Here is a 26,675-nt window from a genome sequence, read left to right as displayed (position 1 = left end):
CCCACTGTCCCTGCTTTAAAATAAATTAAACAATCACCTAATGGAGAGACATGATTGAACATCATAGATTTTTAAACTGTGCATGTGATCCCCTCTCTTAGCTATTTTTCACTGCGTATTAGCTTTTTTCACTCAGCAAATGTGCAAAAATATTTGGAAAATAATAAATGCAAATATTTTTCTATTTATGTAGCACCCTCTCCTGAAAGAACTCAGAGCACCTTATGAACTATGGTGAGAGACTCTAATTTCAGTTACGCAAAATTAATCTGGAGCAACCCCAGAGTTAATTGATTTACCTTTGTGTGCCTGGGTTTAGAGTCTTGTGCTATGTACATAAAGTGCCACTGAAACACAGCTATCCCTGGGATGGAGGGCTGCAGGTAACCAGCACATAGTGTGTTGCACAGCACTGGGGAGAAGGGAAGTTGCAGTCGAGAAACCAGAAGTCTCTGTGCTTACAAAAATTTTATAGGGGCTTCATAAGAGAGCAGACAGGGCCCTCAGTTTATATGGTCTTATATGAAGGACCCATAATAAACTGCTTGGCATTCAATTTATGAGTCTTGGAAGAATGTATGGTTGAATTAATTCTCCCTGGATTTGAACCTCTGGTTCTAGGTAGTTTTACCAGAAATGTTTCAAACCTAATGCTTAAAAAAAACATATCCTGCCCCCATCCAGCACTGGAACAACTTGTCCTTTTCGTTCATAAAAGAGGCATTCCTATTAAATACAGTATCAGGATATAATCTCTAGCTCTAAGAGCAACCTCATCTATTCATGAGACAGTTTTACAATTTTGGACAGTACACGAGAACATAGCTAGCAATTTCTTATGATTAAAAATATCCTTTCTTCCTATTGAAAGTCAGCATGACCTTACTATAGTCTCAATACCTTTGGGCAATGAGTAAGTGGATGGTGTCAATAAGGACAATTAATATGAAACATGGAGAGAATCATCAAAGACTATGCACTGGAGTTATTGAAGGAGCTAAAATGGACCAGATCATTAACATACTAATGATCAGAGTGTTTTAATAAACTTTTTCCAGCTCCAAATCTCTAAAAAACAAAAAGAAAATACAAATGCGAGTACTTACTCCTTTACATTATTTTTAGGAAGCAATGGTTTTAAACTAAGAAAGCCTAGCTAGGAAGGCCTGTAAAATGATTCCTAATGTCAAAAGGATAATTAAAGAACTAATAATCATAGACGGCCGCTCATCGTGTGTCCAGTGCAACTCTCCAGGAGTCCCATTCATAACTGCCGCCAGGGTAAAACTTTGCTGGCAGGGGAAATGGTTTAAATGAGACCTTCAAAAGGAACTAATGATATTCCGTCAGCTATATGGTTCCAATGACCATACTACCCAGGCTGAGAGAAGGGCAACCAGTATATTAACAATTGAAAACAGATCTCATTTTCCTTTTGTGTCTTGCCACACCCATCACAGCCACAGCTAGCTAGTTTTCAGCTTGATGCACCATCTTTAGGGATCTCCGCTTTACAAGGCATCATGTTGGTTTATAGGAGGTGTGTGAAGTAGTGCAGGTGCATGTTGCTATTTTACTACATGGTAGGTTTGGTAAATGTTTTGATTCAGTTGCTTTTTAAACTAAAGAATAAAATAAAACAGGACCCATGCAAAATGGTGCTAAGTAATAAGAAAAAGAGAGGACACCATGTTTATGGTGAGGACACAAGAAACGTTAAGCTGATAAAAATGCATTTTTTGTCTTCCAGCTCCAAATACCTATAAACAAATGAAAAGAAAATACAAGTGCAAGTTCTTACACCTTTTAATCATTTTTAGGAAGAAGCAGTTTTAAATCGAGAAAGCACAGCTAGGAAGGCCTGTAGAGCCTTTAAAAATGATTACCTTGGTATCGAGGTACTGAGCCGGGACTTAAAAGACTGGAAAGGAATTTCAAAATGGAACTTTAACTCTGCACTCTGTAGAGTTGTGGGTCTGTGCATATATCTGGAGAAATTTTTTCTTCCTTGGTGAAATGGTCAGATCAAAATTGGGCAGCTTGCATTTTGCCCTCAACACTTAGTCTTAGGCTGAGCCTGATTTCCTTTGGTAGAGATGCTCCATAGTCGAGGGCCCTTTGCTGAGAGCTGGGCACAAAACCCTTAATTTTTCATCTAATGTTATACATACACTGATAAAACTCTTCTTTAGAATGGGTGGTGTTGTGATAATTGGGTGTACAAATTTACCTTAATTGTTAGCCTAACTGGTAAAAAGTGGGTAATGGTTCAAGAATTATCACCATGACTTGTTACATAAAACTACTTAAGAAAAGATGTGAGAAGAAGACAGAAAGATTAAGCTAATTTAAACAAAAATAGTTTACTGATGCCACTGAAGGACTGTGTTAAAATTGTGACTGGTAAACCAGAGGAATAGAGGATCAGAAATCAGTGGACTAAAATTGGTTCTTTGGATATTAGGCCTAATTGGTGGGCGAAATAAACAGAGGATGGATTATTCCACTCATCACCTTTTCGGGGCCCTTAAAAAAAAAAAAAGAGAGACCTTTGGGGAGAAAAATAAAACTTTGTGCCATCACTGTGGGAAGGGTTGTTGCTGTGACACCAGACCTTGATATGCCAGTGGGGATGCTTGATGATCATTGCTGCATCAGTGAGGTAACCAGCCTGATACAGGTGAAATCTTGCTGTGTCTTCCCCTCCTTGCATGTTCCTTTTCATCCCCAACCCTCTCCCTCCTATTCTCTCTTTCTCTCAGCTTTTCATTTGATCCTGAGATTAACTGTATTGCACAGCACCAGCATGGTGAAATGAGATGGCCCATCCAGAAATGCTCAGCCTGAGAAGGACCACTGAAGGATAGGAACCTGACCAGACCAATCGGATGACATCCCTGAACAGGGAAGTGAGCCAGAGTCAAGAACATCCGCTATCATAGCCAACCTGCCAGTCCAAAGCATCCATCCATGTCTGACCAGTCACCCTCTATCCTAAGAACTTCAACAAAAGCCGTATTTCCCTGATCTTTACTGTTCTATCTCTTCTCTTCCTTCTGCATCTGTCCATGTTGTTAAAAGCAGGAAAGACTCAATATTTAACAGAAATAACACTTTCCTCCCTTCCAAGGAGAACTCTTCGACTGAAAAGAGACTTTAACCAGTATTTACCGTCTCTGCAAAGGAACTTTGACAGGTTTTTGATTAAGTTTGTTTTTCATAATCAGTCAATTTCAATGCTTTTTGCCTTGTTTTGATTTTTTTCTGTTCTTTTCCCTTTTCATGTGTTCCAATCAATACATTTCTAACCTTTGGCAAGAACTGCCTAATGTGATTCCCATTGTATTAAGCAGGCTGAGGTCTGTATATCAAACCCAAACCTTATTTTAAACTGTTTAATATTGGACAGTTTCAGAGTCATGTTCACACCTTTAACTCTTTAGGCCCATAAATTCATCTAAATTAATACAACAGTAGTTTCTGGGAGGATAACTTGTTGCTATAAGAAACAATATTGAGTGACAAAGAAGGGCCATGATTTATTGGTACTCACAACTACCATGCTATTAAAACCACCTAGCCACTTAAGTCTGGTTTGCTCATTCTCGTTGAATTACTGATGTTATTAGGGATACCAGCTTGATTACTAAGATTACAACTAGATAGATAATAATACAGTTCTCACAGTGCCTCTCTGAGGACTTCAGAGAGCTTTAAAAACACTAATGATCTGATCTTGGCAATCAAGTACAGTAAGTATTATTTTTCCCATGTTTACAGATGGGGAACCTGGAGGACAGAGGGCTTAAAATGGCTTTGCCCAAAGTAATTTAGAAAATGTGAGGCTGAACTTGGAATAGAACACAGGTTACCTGATTCCCAGTCCTCTGCCCTAACCCTAATTATTGTTCCTCCCTAGACCTGTACGCCGGAAAAGGTTAAATTTACTCATTTTCCATTGGCTCATTTTATCATCCCTTTACTTCACTATGCCAACTATCCTCTAGGCTTAACTCACTCCTGTGTGTGTCAGTGGGTAGAATTTTCAGTCCCATCCCAAAATTCATCCCTTGGGGAAGGACAGGCAGCTATCCATCAGGCATCTTGCCTGACTGGGCCAGGTTTAGTTTCACTGGGTTTATACTCAATCAGTATGTTACCGGGTGCTCTACCAGTATTTATAGCTGATGGAATCTTCTGTCTTGCTGGCCCCACTCACTTTGTGGTTTGTACTGAGTGCTTCAGATTCCCAACTACTGCTGTGACCCTCTTCAGGGCATATTTTCTGCAGGGGACTCAAAGCTTGCCACTAGAGGAAACTGGACCAGTTAACTGTACTTTTTCTATAAAATCTGAAAAAACCAGAACATTTAAACATCCCTCTTCCAAGTATATGACAGCTGGTGTAATTAAGTAGAGTGGCTAGAGAGTCTTCTTTTAGAAACCAAGTTTAAATGCTCTGATTTTTAACCTTCTAAAGAATTTTTTGCTTAAAATATTTGATCTTCAAACTAGAGCTGCAGGAGCCTGTTAATTAAATGCCATCTTGAATGCAGTGTTTTTGTAGCCATGCTGGTCCCATGATATTGGAGAGACAAGGTGGGTGAGGTATTAGCTTTTATTGGACCAACCTGTGTTGATGAGAGAGACAAGCTTTCAAACACAGAGCTCTTCTTCAGGTCTGGGAAATGTACTCAGAGTGTCACAGCTAAATGCAAGGTGGACCAGACTGTTTAGCATAAGTAGTTAACACATTTCAAGGGACCATTAAAGGTAAAGTGGCCAGTTAACACTTCTCCATTCATGAGTAGAGGGAGGTAAAAAAAAAAGTTAAGGGGTCTGTGTTCATAGAATCATAGAATATCAGGGCTGGAAGGGACCTCAGGAGGTCATCTAGTCCAACCCCCTGCTCAAAGCAGGACCAATCCCCAGTTTTTGCCCCAGATCCCTAAATGGCCCCCTCAAGGATTGAACTCACAACCCTGGGTTTAGCAGGCCACTGCTCAAACCACTGAGCTATCCCTCCCCCTCAAGTGGGTATATATTGGATTTATGGTTTATTAAAACAATGTCTCTACTCAGTCCATGATTTTTAGTATCTCGCAAAGTTACAAATTTAAGCTTCCGGGCTTTCTCTGTTGAAGTTATTGCCAAACACATCCATTTCATTCTCACCCATAATAATTTTACATTCAACAACAAACACTTTGTTCAAACCATGGGGGCAGCCATGGGTACTAGGATGGCTCACCAATGTGCTAACCTCTTCGCAGGCCACCCTGACAAAGCATTTCTGGACAAATGCCCAAGAAACCAACGATATACCTGAGATACATTGATATTTTCAGCCTCTGGCTAGATAACCTAAATTCCCTCATGGATTTTCCACTACAACTTCAACAACCACCACCCACCCATTATTCTTTCTCTAGAACACTCCCACACTAACATCAACTTCCCGGACACCACAATCAGCTTCAACAATAAAGACTAGTAAATTTGTTAGTCTCTAAGGTGCGACAAGTACTCCTTTTCTTTTTACGGATACAGACTAACACGGCTGCTACTCTGAAACCAGCTTCAACAATGGAACTCTACAGACAAGTATATACAAGAAACTCCTGGATCACCACACCTACCTTCACAGATCCAGTAATTGCCCCAAACACATGAAGAAATCTGTTATCTACAGCTAGGCACTCAGATACCACAGAAATACTCTGCGGAGAAAGTTTGGGATATACACCTGAACACACGTAAAACTGCCTTTACCAAACAAGAACATTTCACCAGAGAAGTAGATCGCGTCATGGAATGGGTCACTCAAATACCCTGAGAGAATCTGCTTCAATACAGAAATAACCCCCTTCCAACTGCACACCTCTTGTAACACCTACCATCCCACACTGGCACCCATATGGAGTATCATCAAAAAGTACAACCCATACTTAATGGGGGCCACATCCTGAAAGAAATCTTTCCTCAACCCCCACTTCTGGCCTTCAAACAACCCCGCAACCTCTCCATGCTCATCATCAGAAGTAAGCTCCCACAGACCAAGACACACCAACTTAAAGTGGCACCAGAACAACAGATACAACCTGCAGACACATCTCCACTTCGATGATGATCAACACCCCACACAACACACCTTTCAAGATCCATGGGTCCTACACATGCCTGTCACAATGTGGTGTACCTCATCCAGTGCACTAAATGCCCCAAGAAAAGTGTGTGTTTGAAATGTGACCATCATTATGCTCTTGAATGAATGCACACAGAAAAATAAGAGACAAAAACATCATATCACAAAGCACTCACTCAATATCTGACCTTAGTCCTCATCCTCAAAGAAACCTGCACCACACCTTTAAAGACAAACCTGGGAACTTAAATTCATCACTTTGCTAGATACTAAAAATCATGTACTGAATAGAGACACTGGATTTATGGCTTATTACAAGTCTATAACCCACTTAACCCTTACCCCCCACCTTGCCATCTTCTTTTTCTTCTCCCCCTCCTCTGACTTGAGGGGTGTTAATGGGCCACATCACCTTGAATGGCCGTTAACTACTTATGCTAAACAATCTGTTCCACCCTTGTATTTAGCTGTAACACTCTGAGTATATTTCCCAGACCTGAGGAATTCTATATAAACTTGAAAGCTTGTTTTTCTCACCAACAGAAGTTGGTCCAATAAAAGATATTACCTCATCCACCTTGTCTCGCTAAATGGCATCTTACCACTTTGTTAAATTTAGGATACCAGCTCTCAAATTGTGGTCCGGGGACCATTGGTGAGCACTTGCTGATGGTCTACCTAGTGTTGGCTCTTCACATGGTGCTGTTTCCAATTGCATTAAAGGCAGCTAAGATACATTAAACGGTTTCCTAATATTACCGTTCCATGTAAACTGTACGCTGTGGGTGCCACAACAGTATTATCTGATTAGGACCAGGAAAGGAAGTGGTCCACATGGTCACAAACAGGAGAAGAGATGGCCCATGTTCCAAGTTTTATACTGAAATACAATCCACACTGTAAACAATTAAAGAATCCTTGGGCAAAAAATTCGCACCAAGTACAGCCTGTGGTCTTGTAGTACTATTAGAATACAGGTAACTAAATGACCTTGCACATTTCAATATTGCTATGGGTAGATTCATCTTTTTTCTTTTCAATGTTTTGAATTTATATTCAAGTACTTTTTCTCCCTCTGTAAATGGTCTTTATTTATGATTTTAATTAACCTGAATATTTAGACAGAGATCATTGTGGCCTACATAAGACTTCTATGTGAGCCTTAATTAATTGATCTGCAGAGCTACTTGAGGTATTAGGCTAAACAATTACCCCTCAACAAACTCTCAGATTTCTATTTTTGCATTTTTATTTTTATAAAACAAGAGTAGGTGGAGGAGGCTGCCTGTAGAAAAGAAAATGCTGCAGAAACTAAAAGGAGAAAGGATGTGTTTTGAATAAACTATTTTCAATTAAAGCTGATTCATCTTTACTCCTGGTTAGTGGAGGCATTCAGCACAAACTGCAAAGGACTTTTTTCCCCTTTAAATTCCTATCGCAGGTCCCCTTCAAAAACATGCTGCCCCTGCGTTGTTAATTTCAAGGGTTATATAACCAGGCTTCCTCCTCCATGCAAAAATTACTACCCAAGAGTCTTTAGCTGCAGTACATAGTTTCCCACTTTATGAAGATTAAAGAGAAATTGTATGTTATTAAAGCCAAAAGGGCATTTCTTCCAAAATAATGCACCCGGCAACATGAACCATGGGTGTGCTGGGTGACAATGTCAATATATCTATTTTGCCCAATAAAACTCACTTACAGGAAGGCTTTTCTACTACTTAGCTCTACCAGAAATAACTTGGAGAGTTTCTGAGTGCTCTGTGGGCTTTTGCTTGGCTCTCTTCCCCTTTCTTTCCAGGCTAAACTATGGCAGCAGACAGATCACTCCACGTTCTGAACTGGCTAACTGCCAGACGACAGTCACCATTTTAACAAAATGGTGATTCATGAGGCATTATGCTCCGACATTACACAATGGTCTAAGAGCGCACAGTCTGTTTTTCCATTTCATTCTTCTTTATTCAGAAAGGTATCAGAGTAGCAGCCATGTTAGTCTGTATTCGCAAAAAGAAAAGGAGTACTTGTGGCACCTTAGAGACTAACCAATTTATTTGAGCATAAGCTTTCGTGAGCTACAGCTCACTTGGCTGTAGCTCACGAAAGCTTATGCTCAAATAAACTTGTTAGTTTCTAAGGTGCCACAAGTACTCCTTTTCTTTATACCAGGAAAAAGTTCTCATATTCTGTGGAAGCTTTTGGGGGTAATATATAGAGAAGTGCTCACTCTCTCTCTCTATTTTAATCAACAAGCTCTTCAGAAGTCCTGCTAGGGCAACAATCAAAGACTTCTTGATATAGTGAGAGAGCTCATGCTGTTACGATAACCCCATTTTCAAGTACAAAAGGCAGTGATATGACTGCAGATATTCCATATTCCATTTCAAGACCACCCCACTGAGGCAGTCATTGGCTTGGAGGATTTCCAGCTAAATCCAAATTTGAAAAAGATTTACCCCTCTGAGAGTGACAGAGTTTGCAAGCTTTCTACTCATTATTTCTTAAGTCAATTCTTTCAACCCACTGTGACTACCCATGTGTATCCTACCACCTGTTCAGACAACAGTCTTAATAGAAGTTTGCTCTGGAGTCTTTATCACAGAATAATGCCAGTTAATTATTTTTTAAATGGGCAATTAAATGGTTTTAGTTTCTGATGGGTAGCTGTGTTAAGATACCTCTTTGCACATTCTGCAGACTTGGAACATTTGCCCCAGGGGTTATATTAAAAAAAAAACATAAAAAGGATGGATCAAGATGCAGACATAATAAATCAGAGCAACTACATGACCTTACTGTTGTAACCATTGTCCTTTCTCCTTACTGCCCCCCATTGTTGCTGGGTTTTTGTTCTTTTTCCAGTTACTTATCTTGTTAAGACTAAACTTTCAGATTTGAGGAGATTGGCTCAAGATTGGCTCTTGTGTGCACACAAGAGAGGTGAGAAGAAGACTCATGGAGGCTTCCCCACTTCGCACCCATTATTATTAGCTATTTATATTGCAGTAGCACCTAAAAGCCCCATTCAAAGAACCAAGGCCTCATTGTACTAGGCACCACAGACACACGTAACAAAAAAGACACTCCCTGTCTCAAATTGCTTACAGTCTAAGTAAGCCCATCACGGTCCTTACTTTTTACTGGGCACAAGGTCTCTGTGAGTTTAGCATCAACAGCATCACTAGCTTCCATGATACCACCGTGTGGGAGGAGGAGCATATGCAAGCGCCTTTGCAAAAAGTGGTGCAGCAGCTGTCCCTGAATCAGTAATAATGTATGCTACAGCTCCTGATGGGGCGCGGTGGAGGGCACCCCCTTCGAAGTGCAGAAGTATCCTAAGGGCACAGTTATAGACCATAGGTAAGTCAGCTCTTTGGGGGAGTGTGGTGGGTTTCATTCACCCCTAGAGCACCCCATTGCCGTCTGGTCACAGTACTGCCAATCTCTTCGGCTACCAGTGTCCCCCTGAAGGCTGTCAGATGGCCTCTGTGGGCCTTATGTCGCTGGGCCCTTTAGGGGTACGACAAACTCAAAAATTAGAAACAGGTCTTTGCCCATCAGGGCCAATAATAAACAAACTAGTTTCTTACTCTTTCTGGGTTTAATTCCCTGCCAGGGATTGAATCAGCAGAGTTCCTTCTTATTCTCAGCCACTGACTATGGCCAATAATAGTCCCTGACCCAGCCTGGTTCCTCTGGCTGCAGCCTGTGGAGCATCCTGCCTTGCTCCTCTGGCTCCAGCTAGGAACTGACTTGTTGACAGCAGGCAGCTACCTTTTATTTAGGCCTGCTGAGCTTTGATTGGCTGTTGCTGGTCCCTAGCCCTTCTGACTGCCAGAGGCCAAATCTTGCTGGTTTCCAAAGGGTTGCTCTGTTCTTCACAGAGAACTGTTTTCTGAGGTGGGGTGCAGCAGAATAGTGGGGCCTCCAGTAGGGGGCCACAAAGGCCTGGTACACCCAGTCACCAGGAGGGATCATGTCTTTTATTTGCCAGCAAAGCAGCATGCACACTTATGGTGCTGCATAAATATGATACTAAAGCAATTAATTTGATTGTCCAGTATAGTTCTTTGCAAGGCATGGTGCAAGGAACTTTTTGACCAGGGGCCAGATTTTAAACTTGTGTAAAATAGTATAATTCTGTTGAAGTGAATGGAGCTACACCAATATACACCAGCTAAGAATCTGGCTCATGTTTTTTTGAACTGACACTAGTTTAAAACAATCCATTACTTAAAGAACCAAAAATATTCCATCTTTCCTTTAGAGATTTTCCCAAAAACGTTTTACCCAACCTCTTTCCTCTCTCCCTCCCCAGAACTTTGGTGGTTCAAATAAAACGGATCCCAGATCCAAACAATCCCAGGATTGTGGTTTGGTTTAGTTAAAACCAAAGCCAGGTGATGATGGCCAAACAAAGCAAGTCTCTTTGACCACTCAGCAACTGTGCAGAAGATGCTGCTGTTGCTGGTGAAAATGTACGTTACATGTCTCTGTGGATCTGTGTAAACATTTATAATGGCACACTGATGTTTTTTTTCCTTTCTGAAAATCCTGTGCAATTAGTTCATTACATATTATTAAACATTAAGATTATAACGATTTAAAGCTGAATGATTTGGCCATCTTTTCTTCATCTTCATCCTGGAAAATTTTCCAATTTGCAATTTTCCAAAAACATCCATCAGCTTTGGTTAAGGATGGTGCACTGCTTATCTTCTAGGATGAGAATATTGCAGGGACTATATTTTATGCACAGAAAGCTGCCCTTTCACATCAATCTCTAGTTCTCAAATATTTATCTCTCTAGAATCTACTCTCTCTAGAATCTACTCCTAGCTTTTAGAGTTTTCTAATTCATGTTGCATTTACAGTAAAAATAAAAGTATAGAAATGTGAATCTCATCAAAATGCGGGTGGGAGTGTCTGGGTGTATTGAGGCAAACTTTGGAACCAACTTTGGGTAGCATGTTGAATCCACAGTTTCTCATCTGAACTTCTGCTCCTGGGGAAGAAGGGAGCTACCATTAGGGGAAAACAATCATGTAGAGTGTGGTTTGGTAAAGTGAGCTGTACAATTCAAATCTGAGCAATGGTGCACGTAGCTGAGAAGATAATTTTTCTATGCCTATAATTTATTCATCCCAAGGGGCACAGGTTATGGATTTGAGTACTTTTTAAAATCTGCTAGCTTTTGAAATATTTAAGCATCACATTATGTTTAATGTAAATGATCATAAAAGAAGAAAATTAAGGACAGGAAGTGACTAGAGAGGGGTGGTGAGTTGTGCTCACCACAACTAAAAGTGATGGGCCTTTGATGAGGTATATAAATAATTAGTAGCACAATTTAAAAGCAGTCTTTTAAAAAAGAACGTTCAGGTTCTGAATACCACAGTGGCTGTGTGTTATTAATTTACAACCTTATTTTCCAGAGGGAGGTAGAGCTTTTGACCTTGTCATCAGCAGGGTACCAGAAGATCAAGAGAGCGTGCAAGGTATTTAGCTCTTGGTACAAAACCATTGCTTCAGATTTTTGTCAAATGCTAGGCCTAAAACGACTGGACCTATTCCACAGGTCAGAGTTCATATGAGGAAAATTCAAAAATTCCCACTGAAGCATAGGACACTCAAGAACGAAATTAACTAAAAGATTCCTTGGATAATTCCTTGTAAGAAAAGTCTTAATAGTTGGATCTAAAAACAAATACTGCCAATAAGTTATGCTCCTAAGCTAAACTAGAATAGAGAAATAACAGTGAAATGCCAGACTATCCAGGTCTGAGCAGTACCTTGTCGCCGTCGACTATTGAGTTTCCTAAAGCAGGTGCCTTCGACAAGTCGGTTAAGACGTTGCTGCTTGATGAGCTCGAAGATTTCAGGCTGAATCTTCTCTTTTAGCTCCCTGGAACAAACAATGCAAAACCAGGCACTTTTTAGATTTATTCACATACCATTTTTTCTCACTGAGTTAGACAGCCTCATGAGAGACTGAGCTTGATTTTGGGGATAGTAGTCTTACTCCAGCACCCAGTCTGCTTCAAGGAGGGAAGTTTGTCTAATGGCTGGCGTGCAGGAATGGGAGGTCCTATTCACATCACGGTCAGTAAGTCAGTATGTGGCCTAAGGCAAGCAATTTAACCTACTTGTGCCTCAGTGAACCATCTATAAAATAATACTTAGTATCATACATCATAAAGGCATGTGATACACCTCACAGGATTATTGTGATGCTTACTTGATAAATTGGCATAATCAGACGCAATGTTCTACGAAAGTGCACCTGTTATCATTATTATTTAGTACAAGAGAGAAAAGATAATGCAAGCTATACAGTCTGAAACACCAAGAGAAAATAGTGAGCAGTCCCAATTCCAGCTCAGACAAAATATAACTGATTATACTTGATTGTTTTTATTTCCATATCACTCTATGAATTTACTACCATATGGAGTTTGTTGAAAAGTTCCATAGATTTTGATACTAATGTGTATCTAGCGTTAAATGTTGATTTCAGACACTGTCTAAGGATGCACAAGTGACTGAATTCATTGGTTATCTCCTTACTTAGATTCATTAAGAATATATAAAGGAGAGGTTTAAACATCAACTTGACAGCAAATCTAGTAAGACTAAGATGTAACTGAATGTGTAGAGGGTTCATAAAACATGAAGGGTGTCAAGACCATAATTTTGGGTTGCTGAGTGAATAAAGTAATACCAGACATCATTCTGTATAGCAGTAATCACAGTCAAGACTCAGGAAAGGAGTGCAGTTTTAGAGGTGAACCAAAATTCCTCCCCTCTGGAAAACATCAGACTTTCCATCTATGTTGATTGCCATGTTTACTTATCACTTCATCTCACACGCTCTCTGCATGCAGAAACCCCACTGAAAGCATAGCAAGTTCTGTGCATAAAGATTGTGTCCTTAATCAGATAGGCCATAATCCTCCCAGGTACTAGTTAAATGCTTATGTATATCGGAACAGGAGTTCTTGATGCACAATCTGCTGTATATTTACAAGCTGTGAAAAATTGATCCATTCAAATATCAAGTGACTAGAACTATAGAAACAAACTACCTTTAGAAAGTGTTTTATTAGTACTCATAATTATTTTCAAATACCATAGTTTTCCCACTGAGAGCCATGGTATGAATATTCTGCATGGTATTTATATACTGTCAAAAGATTTTAGTGCTTGAATAGGTTTCTTGGTTTTCCATGCTCTTTAGGAAAGAGATGGAGAAAAGACCCCCAAATACAACAGCAATGAGACACAATCTGGATTGGTTTAGCAGTTCTTTAATACAGTGTACATCTCACTGAAATGGCCTCAAGTGTTCAAGCATAAGTATGAAGAACAATTTGATATTTACACAGTTCAATCCAGAAATTGGATAATTATCACTAAAGTACACAGAATAACAACACTATAGAAATTAGACATGAAAAACCTAAAAAGGTCATCTAGTACAGTGGTTCTCAAACTAGGGCCGCCGCTTGTTCAGGGAAAGCCTCTGGTGGGCCGGGCCGGTTTGTTTACCTGCTGCGTCCTCAGGTTCGGCGGATCACGGCTCCCACTGGTCACGGTTCGCCGCTCCAGGCCAATGGGGGCTGCAGGAAGCGGCATGGGCCGAGGGATGTGCTGGCCGCCCTTGCTGCAGCCCCCATTGGCCTGAAGCGGCGAACCACGGCCAGTGGGAGCCGCGATTAGCCGAACCTGTGGACGGAGCAGGTAAACAAACCGGCCTGGCCCACCAGGGGCTTTCTCTGAACAAGCGGAAGCCCTAGTTTGAGAACCACTGATCTAGTACATCCTAATGCAACTGGTCAGGCTCTGTGTTTCTTCCTCAGCCCAAGGACTTGACACAAATTGGGGGTCCTCTAAATAATAATACCTGAGAAAAATTAAATAACTCTTATTTATCCACTGCCAAACAGGTTTACCAGGTGGCTCACTGAATATAGAGAGCACATTGTCTCTGCTCTGAAGAGCTCACAGCCTACACAGACAGCGTGCAGGCAAGGCACAGGGGAAATGTGGACTTACAAATTAACAAGGTGACAGAAGTGATGCGAGGTAAATCCCACTCCCGTCTCCTCCCCTCCGAGATTGCAGTTTCCCTTTCGTTAACCCCCATGTTTCCTCCTCTCCCCCTGGAAAACATTGTTGCCCAACATAAACCAGAGACAGAGATCAGGAGTACTTGTGGCACCTTAGAGACTAACCAATTTATTTGAGCATAACCTTTCGTGAATTTGAACGCTAACCAATCCAAAAATAAATAAAACCCCTCAAAAGTGGCTCAGTATCCAAAGGCTTTCTTGCCATAAGAGAGAGGGAGGAGGGGGCCTTCTCTCTCTCTTCTGATATGGCCTGCACCGCAGTATCTGAGTGCCTGACAGATATAAATACCCTGTAATGCTGAGAAGTATTATTATCCTAGTTTTTACGGAGTGGGAAATTTGGCATGTGGAGATTACTGGGAAGATTTTCAAATGCACAAAGAAGAGACAGGTAACCAATTCTCACTGATTTTCAATGAGCCTTTGAAAATCTCCCTCTAGTGACTTAAGCCTAGGTCCTGTGCCTTTAGCATGAGACCATCTCCCCTTCTGCCTGGTCAGCCTTCACCCTAGTGTCGTCAGCAGCTGCTGCCAGTGTAAAATTGCTCTCTACCATACTTTTTCCAGTGCTTTGTCCAACCCTGATTTAATTTTCTTAAGCAACTTGGCACCAAGTACTTCCTTTGCAAGACTATTCCAAAACCTAATTCATCTCACTGTCAGGAAGGCTTTCACTCTTACTGCTTTCAGATTATATAAAACGGGGTTGAGTACACTGAGCAATCCTGCTAATTACTACCCACGCACCTAAATAAAGGACCTTATCCTCTGAAGCATTTAAGTTTCCTCAACCACTGAAGTCAGTGGGAGTTGAGGAAGTTCAACCATTGTAGGGTTGGGCCCCAAACCAGAAGAGCCACTCCACTTACTGGCAGAAATATCTCACTCTGCCTAATTTAAAAATCAAATCTGGAGAGCAGTAAGATAGAGAAACACAATTTTTAAATATATTTTTGGAACATTTTTATCTCATGATTTCAGAATAGCATAAGATCCAGTTTGTGCCTGGGGAAAGGGCAAGATAGCAAGGAAAATATGAGGAAGGGATAAAACAGCTGATTGCATTTTAGTTTCTACTAAATAATTTAATTTAATGATTTAATAATCACAAGGGTTAGTAAGTTGGAAGGGATCAAACACTTGAGACAGCCAAATAAGAAGGTGTCACTAACTTTATGATTCTCCCCATTGGTCTCAGCACACCATCAGCTACTTGCTTTTAAAACACACATCTAAGCAACTCATGGCTCACAAGATCTTTAGAAATTATTTTAATTTTTTAAAAAAACAACAGAGTGTTTTTAGTACCAATTCATCTGCCTCTAGCCCTGTACCTTTCCTACTCACAGCTCAGATTCCTTCCAATCAGCAACAGTCACTTTTTTTAGAATTGGGTATTTTATAGTGTTATAATCATTTAAATTACAATAGAAAAGTAATCCCAAAGCACCTTTCATCTGTTATATTGTATTCTCTCCTATCATTAATGCTTCCTGAACAGTTATTATTGACACTTTCCAGCCTAGCAGAAAATTATTAAAGATAAAAGAAAGGTATAAAAACCCAAATCCCTCCAAATGTTCCCCTCTGTGTTGCTGACTTACAAACAATCCTTCCCTAAAAACTGCTTCATTAACAAACTCCCCCTAAGCCACTCCAGCCTCCTCTTAAACATCATAATTTTGCCTTTTATTCACCCAGCTCTACTGTTATTTAGTGTGCCAAAGAAATGACCTAGTGCTTTGCATAGCAACATGGTCAGTAGAACTGCGTACACCCTTCCATCTTCTTTTCTTCTTCTGCTAGCCTTAATCCCATCTATATGGGGTCGGCACTTTTAGTCCTCCTTCTCCATTCCAGTCTGTCTTGAAGCAGTTCCTCAGAAACTCCGCAGCTAATCAAATACTTTTTTATGACAGTCATCCATCTAATTCTGGATCTTCCTAACCCTTCTCATACCCTCTGCTTCTAAATTTAACACCCTGTTTCCTATATATTCTTCCGATCTTCTTTTCACATGCCCAAAACCATCTAAGCCTGAATTTCTCTCAGCTTTTCTATAATTAATTCCACCATCACACTTCCCTTAATTCGGTCATTTCAAACATAATCCAGCCTGGTAACTCCAAGCATCCATTTTAACTTTTCCACTGTGTTCAAGATCTGCTCCTGCCTCCTCCTCAGTGCCTAGCATTCAGAGTCATACCAAAATGGATTTTGTAGATCTTATTTTTCAATTTGATAGGCACTCTCCTATCACAGATCATGTTGCTCACTTCTTTCCATTTAGTCCATGCCTTTCCTGTTCTGCTAAAAAGTTCCTTGTTGAGTTCATCATTATCCTTCACTGTTGAACCTAGGTTCTTGACTGTCCGTACCTTCTGGTAATGGTTGGGCTCCCAGACTTAGAATTCCATTGTTTTACTGCAAGGTATCAATGAATCTACTGACCACATAACCTGTTTTATTTCTGCTGATTTTCATTCTATTTCTTTCAAAAACACACCTCTATTTTTCTAACTCTTCTTACACTTCCTCTTTGCTCCCCCCCACCCCCAAGCACTACATCATCTGCAAAAAACATGCACTGGGGGGGCCACTCTCTGGATGTCTTTTGTAAGTGCATCGAGCACCAACATGAACAAAAAGGGGCTCAGGGCAGAGCCTTGATGTGCTCTGATTCTTACTAGTAACTATTCTATTTCTCCATTTGGCCTTCTAACTGTGGGTGCACCCCACCGTAGCCATTCAAAACTGATCAAATTCAAACATACCCTGTTTTCCTATGGATTTGCTGTTTTGCCAGAACTAGAAGTAGATTAAACTTGAGCTCTGATGTCCCAACCACACTGTGACCTTAGGGAAACAAATTCCTCCTTGCAAAACTGAGCTAATGCAATTAATAAATAAAATCATAATAATTAATAATTAATAAATAATGCAACCATTCCCACTTCAGACTCAAACAAAAGTTTATTTGGAGCACTGTAGTCCAAAAGTTTGAAGAGCTGTAACTTCTGTATTTTATATGTGGGAACACCAGCAAAAAGGCTCAGTCATGCTGGGTCAGTGAATAGTTACCATCCATTAGCCACATCCTAATACAGCTCTAAATAAGGCTACTGACTTTATATTCAGTGGGAACAATTTCTTTCTAAGTACCTGCAATTCTTTAGGTCTCTGTGGAGACCAAAACTACCTTCTCTGGCTCGTTCTCTCTTTTACACACAATGGATTCATGATTTTGTACTTGCGTCATTAGTGGCATCTACACAGTTTGTGAGAATTCAGTACATGGAGCCAAATCACAGGGGAAACTAAAAGAGCACTTTCCCTTCACAATCAAGAATAAGTGATCAGAGATGCAATCAAAATGGAAATTCATAGAATTTAAATCACCATGAATACAGCCATGATTGTTTAAATAGCTTAGTTATTCATTTCTTAAGCTTAACATTTGTCTTGGATCTGAAATGAGTTTCTTTAACATTTCCACTGCTTTTATTTGGATCATGGAATGCATTCATTACATTTTGTGGATGCAGACTTTACACTGTGACAATGATTAGCAACCCTGATATTTGGAATCAGAAAGCTTGTGCTGCACTAGCAAATTTCACCATGGTAGGCAAGGCTCAAAGTGAATATATATAGTATAAATAGTTGACCTGTATCGCTGATAAATAGTTGACTCACTGGGAAAGTGAGGAAAACAAGAAGCTTTGGGGACAGGTGTAGCACCACTAAACTGCTTTGAATCTCTGTGGGTTACAAAAGATTGGCAAAGAACTGCTTTGAAGTGTAGGGATGCAAATCCAGTTTTGAACAGATACAAGACTACAGGTGATATCAATTCTAACTGGGTGCTAGGTCCTATCATTCTAATAATGTGAAGACATAAAAGAATCACTGTCCCTTTGATTCCAGTTAGTATTATTAAAGTTTGTAACTCTGCTTAGTTTATGCTTTCACCATTGTCCTGTCAGAGAAAGGCCCGTGGAGTTTGCACATACATGTAGTTTTGCAGATAAACCAAACCCAGAGTCTCATACATGAATCCTCTTGAACTCCGGAGTGATGGAACTGAAATACCTAAATACAAATCCGTCTTTACAGTTTCGTCCCATTCAACTTCAAATGTGGCCAACGTTTCATGAAATTTTGGTTTAAGATGATGGAACTCTCACAGATTCTCAGCTGATTATCTCAAAAGGTTTCTGCTAGTCTGGATCAAAAGACATGAGATTTGAAGCACCACTGAAGATGAACCTGCCCCAAGTCACTAGTTTGGTTTCAAGCCCTACCCCAGTGCAGATCACATGTCATGTCCATGGCTCATCTCTAGGATTTTCACATATAATGGAGATGAAGACATTTTGAGAAGCAGACACAAGCTATAATAGAGATACCACAATTGATACGTAGCATTAGACCATATGAAATGGGTATTACACTGCATATATGTTAACAAGAAATCCCTAGAAATAAGTAACTGTACCTGACTAACATCAAAGATAACACAAGCAAAAGAAAAGATGACACTATCACTCAAACACTCTTTTAGGGAGCAAATTTATACTGGTGCTAATGCTCTGGGCTATTTACCTGGCTCAGAGAAGTGATATTTTGAATCTTTATGGGGCATTGGACAGAAGACAAAAATTCATGTTAAAAAAAAATGTGCACGCATAACAACACAAAGCATGGAAATGTCAAAGCATTATTTTCTGCAAATAAGTCACGCTAGGCCCTATAGGGATTAGCCAAATCTGTTTGAACTGAACTCAAAGAAACAGCTGAGATTTGCAGCAGAAGAAAACATATGCACTTCAGTCAGATGCTACTCCATTGCTTTTGAGCAGTGCTCCCTGGGCAATTTTTCCCCTAGGTTTCCCCTGAACAGTTCACAAATTTCATTCACATTTCTTAGTCCTTCCATGCAATAAGTGACTTAGAGAGGGGAAAGTACTTACAGAATTGGACGAGACTGGAAATCTTCCTGGTTCATCCTCTCGGATTGACGGATTTTCAAAATTTCTGTGTAACTTAGATTCTGAAGTTTACTTTTGAATTGGTCCAGAGAGCTAGGCTTGGTAGTGAGTGCTCTCATTATTTGCTCTTTCACCACCTGCATTACCTGTGGATGAAAGCAAGAAAGTATTATTTTTTTAACTCTTTGGTTTTGATTTCAAATAATATTCCAGTATATGCTGCAATTAGGTGGTGTGGAAAACAGGAGAATTTTAATAATTATCAATTAGTGATCACAAAGCAAATTTTGCACCACAGAGTGCAAAGGAGTTAACCTCTAACTGGATGCCACATTTAACAACAAGGGCTCATCTACAGTACAATAAATAATCCTCTTGGGGGACTCACTTACAATACAGTTATCTTCTAATACTGTTAAAATGCGATTCCTGTTTTCTAGTGTGAATGGGACTGTCATCGTCTTACAGTACCATGCTATAGCCCTGCTTTGTCCAAGGTTTGGGGACACAGGAGTAACAGAGGGTTGTGTCTCTTCTACACTATGAGATAGAACTACATGTTAATCATGTAAGGGGAACCAACCAAACGGAATGCCCCAACATAGTTGTTATTGTAGATAATTGTATAGTCTTTAAGAGTCCAGAGACTGAAGTCGCTCCCTCGTTTCTGCCAACGAAGCCCAGGCTGTGAGCCCCCTTCAGAAAGTCTACGTTGAGACAGAATGCAGCAGTGCAAACTGTTGGGGGTCTGGAGGTGGGTGGATAGCTCACAAAGCTGGGGAGCACCCATGAGAAGGGCTTTATAGCACTCCCAGTGGAGTTTAAAGCTGCCCTCCCCAGCAGAGGGCAGTAGCAAAGTCCGATAACTGCAGTAGTTTGCTCCACTCTGTACTTCATGTGGGGAGGGGAGCATCTGATATATATATGCAGATATAACTACTGTGTGATTATGATGTGCTTTTCTTTTTCATTCCAGTTTCCTCCCCCTTTGCCTTTCTTGAGACTATTTGGTTCAACCACTTGAGTTTCAACCTCGGCCTAGAGCGTCACTGATCTTCACACTGTTTCAGGCAACCATTACTTATTCACAAGGTGTAGAGTACATAGTGAAGGAAATGAAGATAGTAACAAAAGAATATAACATCAGGAGAGGGTGATCAATTTTCTAAGGTTGTCATAGGATTGCTTTTGAAGCAGTGCCATAAAAAAAATGCAGACGAAAGAATTAGAATGAAAGATGTCTGCACAACAGAGAGATATGTGCATATTAACTATTTTACCAGGAGAAAACTGTTGAGACACAGTTAACTTAGGGGATTTGTTTGGCACCAGTACCCATAAATATATATCATAGATTGATCTCTCTCTCTCGCTCTCTTTGCTTCTTTCCTCACTGCTGGTACAAATCACATACTTTGAAATGCTTATCTGATTCTGTCTTTAGGTGGAGTGGGGGAAAAAAAAAACCAGTTTATCAGACTTAAAAAGATTTTTCTCCCTCACAGCCAAGCCAGGCTGACAAGAAGGAGGAAATAGTAACATTCAGCCCAGATCAAAGCAGATCTGTGATAGGAATTAACAGCTGGGAAAAGAGGATAGAAAATATTCTTGCATCTTTTTTTTCTTTTCTTTTATTCCTTCGTCTTCACTAATATTTCTAAAAATGGAAGCTTGATCCCTTAGAAGACTACGCATTCTGAAAACTTTTCTTTTCCCAAATGTGTGTACTAACTCTTTTAGTTTCACTGCATCAACCTTGAAACTGTCATCATCTGAGCTGTGTTTCTGACATTAATTTCCTGAGATGCAACATCCCTTTTAGCTATGAGCTATACACTCATTCTAGTCTTGCTACCAGGTGCAGTAAGCAAATCGAAGCAATTAAAAAGAGATAAAAAAAGCTCTCTATTGCATGAACTACACACTCCTGAGCTTTTTGCAACAATCCATTTCCAAAAGATGATGCAGTTTTTTCCCCTCATAGTTCTGTCTCTTCAATCAGGCACAAGTTTACATTTCCGCATCTCCTTTCAAAGGGTCATTTTCTGCTGCCCTTACTCAGACGAGCCCTTTACTTTGAGTATGTACTTGCAGAGTAAGATACCACTCTTCATAAGTTTGGTAGACTGGCCCAAACAAAGTAGAGGGTCCTATCAATCAATCCACACATTTTAATATCCCTATCATTGGGCTATATCTATAAGATTTTTTAAGGATAACTCATCAGTAAAAAATATCTAGGATTCTTTATTCTATGTTTCAGCTGCTGTTCCTTTCACCCTTCACTTACTGTTTGCTTTCAGGTGGATGCTGTCTGCAGTCCACCAGATTAACTAGTTAAAAGTGGTCTTTCTACTTAGCTTATTGGCATGGGGTCAGTGATTGACTCGGTTGCCTATTTCAAAGAGGATTTCTCCATACTTTTAAATTGATCATTTAAGAGGAACAACTTTTCTTATTGGCTACTTTCACAATATAGCAAACAGATTACACAAGTCCAAGTACTAAATATGCCATCCCTGGCTACTGATTTTATATTACCCCAGAAATTAAATGTAAATGAGCACACTATCACGATGTTTGAACACGAAGGGACTGATCCAAAGTTGATGGGAATCCTCGAGATGACTTCAATGGGCTTTGGATCAGGCCCTAAAGGAGTTTCTGGAGTCTAATGAAAGAAACGTCCACAAAAGAATAGTCAGAAATGGATGCTCCTAACATAAGGAACAGGTATGCTGCTTATTCATAAACCCATATTAGAGAGACCAGGTTCCATCTGGTTTCTGGTTCCATCTTTCTTTTTCTGTTTTCTTGGCAGCAATTATAGCACCAGTGAAGGAAAACATGCCACCCCAGTTCAGTTTTTCTAATGAGCATGAACTTGGCCCTGGGTATCCTCTCTGTCTAGATTGTTACAGGTTCTAGTTGAGCATCTTTAACATTAAGACCTCAGATAGAACATGGTTTTAAAATACTGTAGTTAGCCCAGCTCTTATAGGCCCAATGCTGGACTGTTCACTGCAGTAAGTTTTACATCCAACCAACAGCCATGATTTCTGCACCTCGGACTATGCAGTAGCTAACTTTAAAGTACATTTTCGAATTGATACTTAAAGTTAGGCACCTAAATAAGTGGCCTGATTCTCAAAGATGCAGAGCACTCCCAGCTTACATTGAAGTGGAGTGCTCAGCACCTCAGAAAATCAAACCATTAATTTAGATGCTAATGTTGCAAACACATGCTTAACTTTAAGACGAGTGATCCCGTTGAACACTCCTGCTCCGGTATTTGCAGTAGCTGTTGTAATGCAAATAATGTGTGTGTTTTCCAGTGCTATAGTCTTGAAAGCTAATCAGAGGAGAATTGTTAAAGAACAACCCAGTCCTCTCTGTGACACCTTTCCCCCCAACAGCACAAGATGGCAGAGTCAACAGGCATGCCTTAAAACCTATTTATGTCTGCATCTGTAACTTTCACGCCATCCATCTGAAGAAGTGAGGTTTTTACCCATGAAAGCTTATGCTCAAATAAATCTGTTAGTCTTTAAGGTGCCACTGGACTCCTTGTTGTTTTTGTGGATACAGACTAACACAGCTACCCCCTGATACTTAAAACCTAGTGCACACCAGAGCTAAGCCATTGGGGTGATCATCTTCTTTTTAGTGTTAGTAGTGGAATGGTATTTAACAAGTCAACCTAAGTGCCATAGCTGCTAGTTGAGTCATCTCTCTAGCATTGGGAACCACTGCCAAGAACTTCTTATCTGCTCAAAATCTCTCAAGCTGAGTTGCTAGCTCTTGATTACTGCTGCTTGGGAGATTAACTGCTCTAAGCTTAGGATCAACATTTAAAAATTTGACCTTATAGGTGTAATTAAAGAACTCTTTTCCTCAGTATTTCTTAGGATATATCTACACTACTAGACCTATAGAGACACAACTGCAGCTACACTGCTGTAGCACTGTGGTACAGACACTTACTACAATGATGGAAGGGGTTTTTCCATTGCTGTAGTAAATCCACCCCCTTAAGGGGAGTAGTTAGGCTGATGGAAGAATTCTTCCATTGACCTAGCAACGTCTACACTGGGGCTTAAATTAGTTTACCTACGTCCCTTGTGTGTGAATTTTTCACACCTCTGGGCAACATAGCCAGGCCGACCTAAGTTTTAAGCATACACCAGGCCTCCATGTTGTTAAACATAAACATTATACATGGTCATTGCAAATGCATTTATATATATATATATATATATATATATATATATATATAGTTTTTTTTTTCCCATAAGACATATGCAGGATTAGATTTTGATGGGGAACATTTTCTCCATTTTGTATCCTTTTTAAAAAAATTTTTTCTAGACTGATGCCCTGTTATGTGGTGAGGCAGAACTATGATTTGGGCAGTTTGCTAAAGGTGGGCAACTTAACTGAGAATATTCAAAGAGTTGGAGTGGTAAAAAATTAAATATATTTTTTATGTTGTGGAGCACAGTGACTTAAGCCCAATTTACTTGTCTGGAATGAGATGGCGGTACCTTTCATGTCTATCGAATCTTACCTATCTACTGGATTTCTAAGTTGGCCATTACTATGTTATCTAACTTCATATACAACTTTTTAGATAGCTCTCAACATATCCTTGTTTGACCTCATCTCTGTCAAGTCACATTTTGATAATTCTATCTTCCCACCACTCCTATCTTTTTCTCTTTTGTTCTCTCTTTCACTTTCTTTTTATTCTCTTATCTCTTGACATCAGGATTTATTTCTATGCAAATAGCAGCTTGAATTTGATGCACAGAAATGACAAATGACAAAAATACGGCAAAGGATTTCTAGGAATGAAGTAATGTGGCTGGAAAGATAGGGAAGGAAGATGACTTCAGTAGTGGCTCATTGAATAGATTGGAGGGGGCAAGATAAGAAGAAAGAAGGTTGGAAAGACGGGTACAGATATGAAGAAGAAGGATGGCCAGGGCAGGGACAGGGGTGTAGAAGGGTAGAATGTTGTTGTTACGGCAAAGCTGTTATAGCTGCTCAGGGCTTTGGTCCTTGGAGCTCCGGTGTTATCAGCACTTGCAGAGAGTGCAACCTGCTAATTCAGCAGACCTTGATGTTACTTATAAGGAAAGACCAGTGGCATGGTTTGGTGATAAAGGCACTTGGCCAGGTTTATTGCCCTCAAGGAACAGTCCTAATGACTTGTACAACTTGCACAAGTACATTAACAACATGGCACGGAGCCAGCAGCAGGAGTCTTTGCTGTCCCCTCAGCCACACAAAGGGTTAAGGCAAGGTCTCCTGACATTTATAGATTAAGAGAAACAACTGGAATAAACAATTTACATACACCTTACGTGTTTTATGACATCTGTTTATTACTTCCCCTTGTACCTTTTTCCTGGCATTTCAGACAAAACATCCCTATTCATTATTTTGTCAAACCCTCTTATCTTGTGCTAGATTGGAGTATATTTGTATTGGCATTCTGGAATGTATTTACGCAACTATTTAGTGGCTAGTACTTTCTAGGAGTACTTATGTTTTAGCAACGCTAGCAGCAACTTTGCCAAGTTTATGTATTGGACAGTGAACTTGTAAGAATCTGCTTTAATACATGCCTGACTTTCATTCACAGCCTCTGGTTCAGGCCTAAGGTTTTGCACCAGGCCGAGTGCTCCAGGCTCTCTCTTTACTACGAGGGGTTTTTAGCAGTATGGATTAGCAAGAAAAGGATGGTTTATATTAAAAGAGAAAGAAGCAAAAGCACCAATGAAAGATCAGATAGGGTGGGAGAAGGGTCAAAGATATGAGAGACAGTATTACAATGGAGTTTCAATAGTGACAGAGCAGGAAAGCAGAGGAGAAGGATCTGGAGAAGAGATCCTGGAAGAAGATCAAATGAAAGGAAACAGAAGGGACAAAAGGAGGAGTAAAGGAAGGGGTAAAGCATGAGGGTCTGGAGACAGCCAATAGAAGGGAAATATCAACAGAGACTGGGATGAAGGAGGAGAGAGTGGAACTAATGTTGGAGGAGGGAGAAATGAAAAGAGGTGTTTAAGAATGTGTGAAATGCAGGATGAATGAGACTAGGAAAAGTACTTGAGAAGAAAGTCATAAGCAAGAATCTTGCAAGAACTAATCACAATCTGAATAATCCGAACAGCACTTCCTGAGTCCATCTCTGATTTAAATAGGAACTATTGAGGGATGAGAAGCATCTTTCTTTACATTTAATATGTACAGAAGGAGATGAATATTTGCACCAAAAATGAGACTTAAATCAGTCTCCTTTCTGTTCATCATGCCCCTGGAGCAAATGAGGCAAGAGATGACTCCTGAATGAGAAAGCTTTTCTGCCTAAGTAAAATGATGTGCAAAGTTAATAAGACGGTCTCTAAACTCACTTGTTAGTTAATTGAAATCATAGTTCAACCAAGATTACATTATTTCTCTCAGTATCTGACAAAGCCCCTTGGCAAAATAAAACATGCACAAATCATTTGTGGGTGGCATTTAATCCAGGGCTTTTACTAACAAAATGTGCTTAGCTCCTCAAACAAGTTTTCAAGGAGGGAGAGGAGACAGAAAAGAGAGAGAGCGTGAGAGAAGGGGGGGAGAAGGGAGAGAGAATGTCTACACATTTTAACATGATAATTAACATGCTAATTGACAACTGTAAATTCTAATGGAGACAGGAAACAAATATTTAGGTTAAACATGACTAGAAACAAATATTTATGTCCTAGAACAAATATTTGTGTGGTGCCTCCATCACAATTTACAACTGTCTTAGTAACATGTTAATTAATATATGTTCAAACAGGACTAAAAGTTCAGCTATAGATTTGTGTACCCACAGATTGCTAGTATTAGGGAGGGATAAACAAACTTTTAAATCCACAATATCCTGTATTAACTTAATACCAAAAACAGATACCAAACCAAGTTCAATTAAAATTACAGGACATGGTACTGCTCTAAATTACACTAGTTTATATCCCAAGCAACTACTGAATAGAACTGTTTAGAAAACAGAACTTCCATCCCATGGGAAAATCTGATATTTTGACTTTTGTTTTTGTCCTGAAATGGGATGCAAAGTTGAAATACTGAACATTCTCATGGAACGAAAAGATCCAATAAAAATTTGATTCAGGAATGTCAAAATGAAAAATTTCAAAAGTTTCAACTGAAATGAAAAGTTTCCTTCCATATGGTCAGCATTTTAGACATTTCCAGATGTCTAAATTATGATTAGAAACAAAACATTTCATTTCAAATTTTCTCATTAGAAAAATCAGAAAACATAATGAAAATGGACATTTTCCACACTATTACAAAACTCCATATTTCATCAGGAAACATTTCTGGTAAAATAATTTTGACCAGCTCTGC

The 26,675-nt window shown here is 39.8% G+C and overlaps 1 protein-coding gene across 8 annotated transcripts in view; it reads right to left on the bottom strand.

Annotated features, from left to right (window-relative positions):
- ELMO1 (engulfment and cell motility 1) overlaps positions 1 to 26,675 on the bottom strand; it is a 413,918-nt gene that overhangs the window by 18,557 nt on the left and 368,686 nt on the right. For all 8 annotated transcript variants that reach the window (XM_037890049.2, XM_043540597.1, XM_043540593.1 and 5 more), the window contains 2 exons: positions 19,251 to 19,414; positions 11,938 to 12,050 (listed from right to left, as the gene is read on the bottom strand). In XM_037890049.2, coding sequence (XP_037745977.1) covers positions 11,938 to 12,050; positions 19,251 to 19,414 — 277 coding nt within the window. The remainder of the gene's footprint in view (positions 1 to 11,937; positions 12,051 to 19,250; positions 19,415 to 26,675) is intronic.

Source organism: Chelonia mydas, chromosome 2 (assembly GCF_015237465.2).
Source record: "Chelonia mydas isolate rCheMyd1 chromosome 2, rCheMyd1.pri.v2, whole genome shotgun sequence".
Taxonomy (NCBI): Eukaryota; Metazoa; Chordata; order Testudines; family Cheloniidae; genus Chelonia; species Chelonia mydas.
This window is presented reverse-complemented; position numbering and strand designations above follow the sequence as displayed.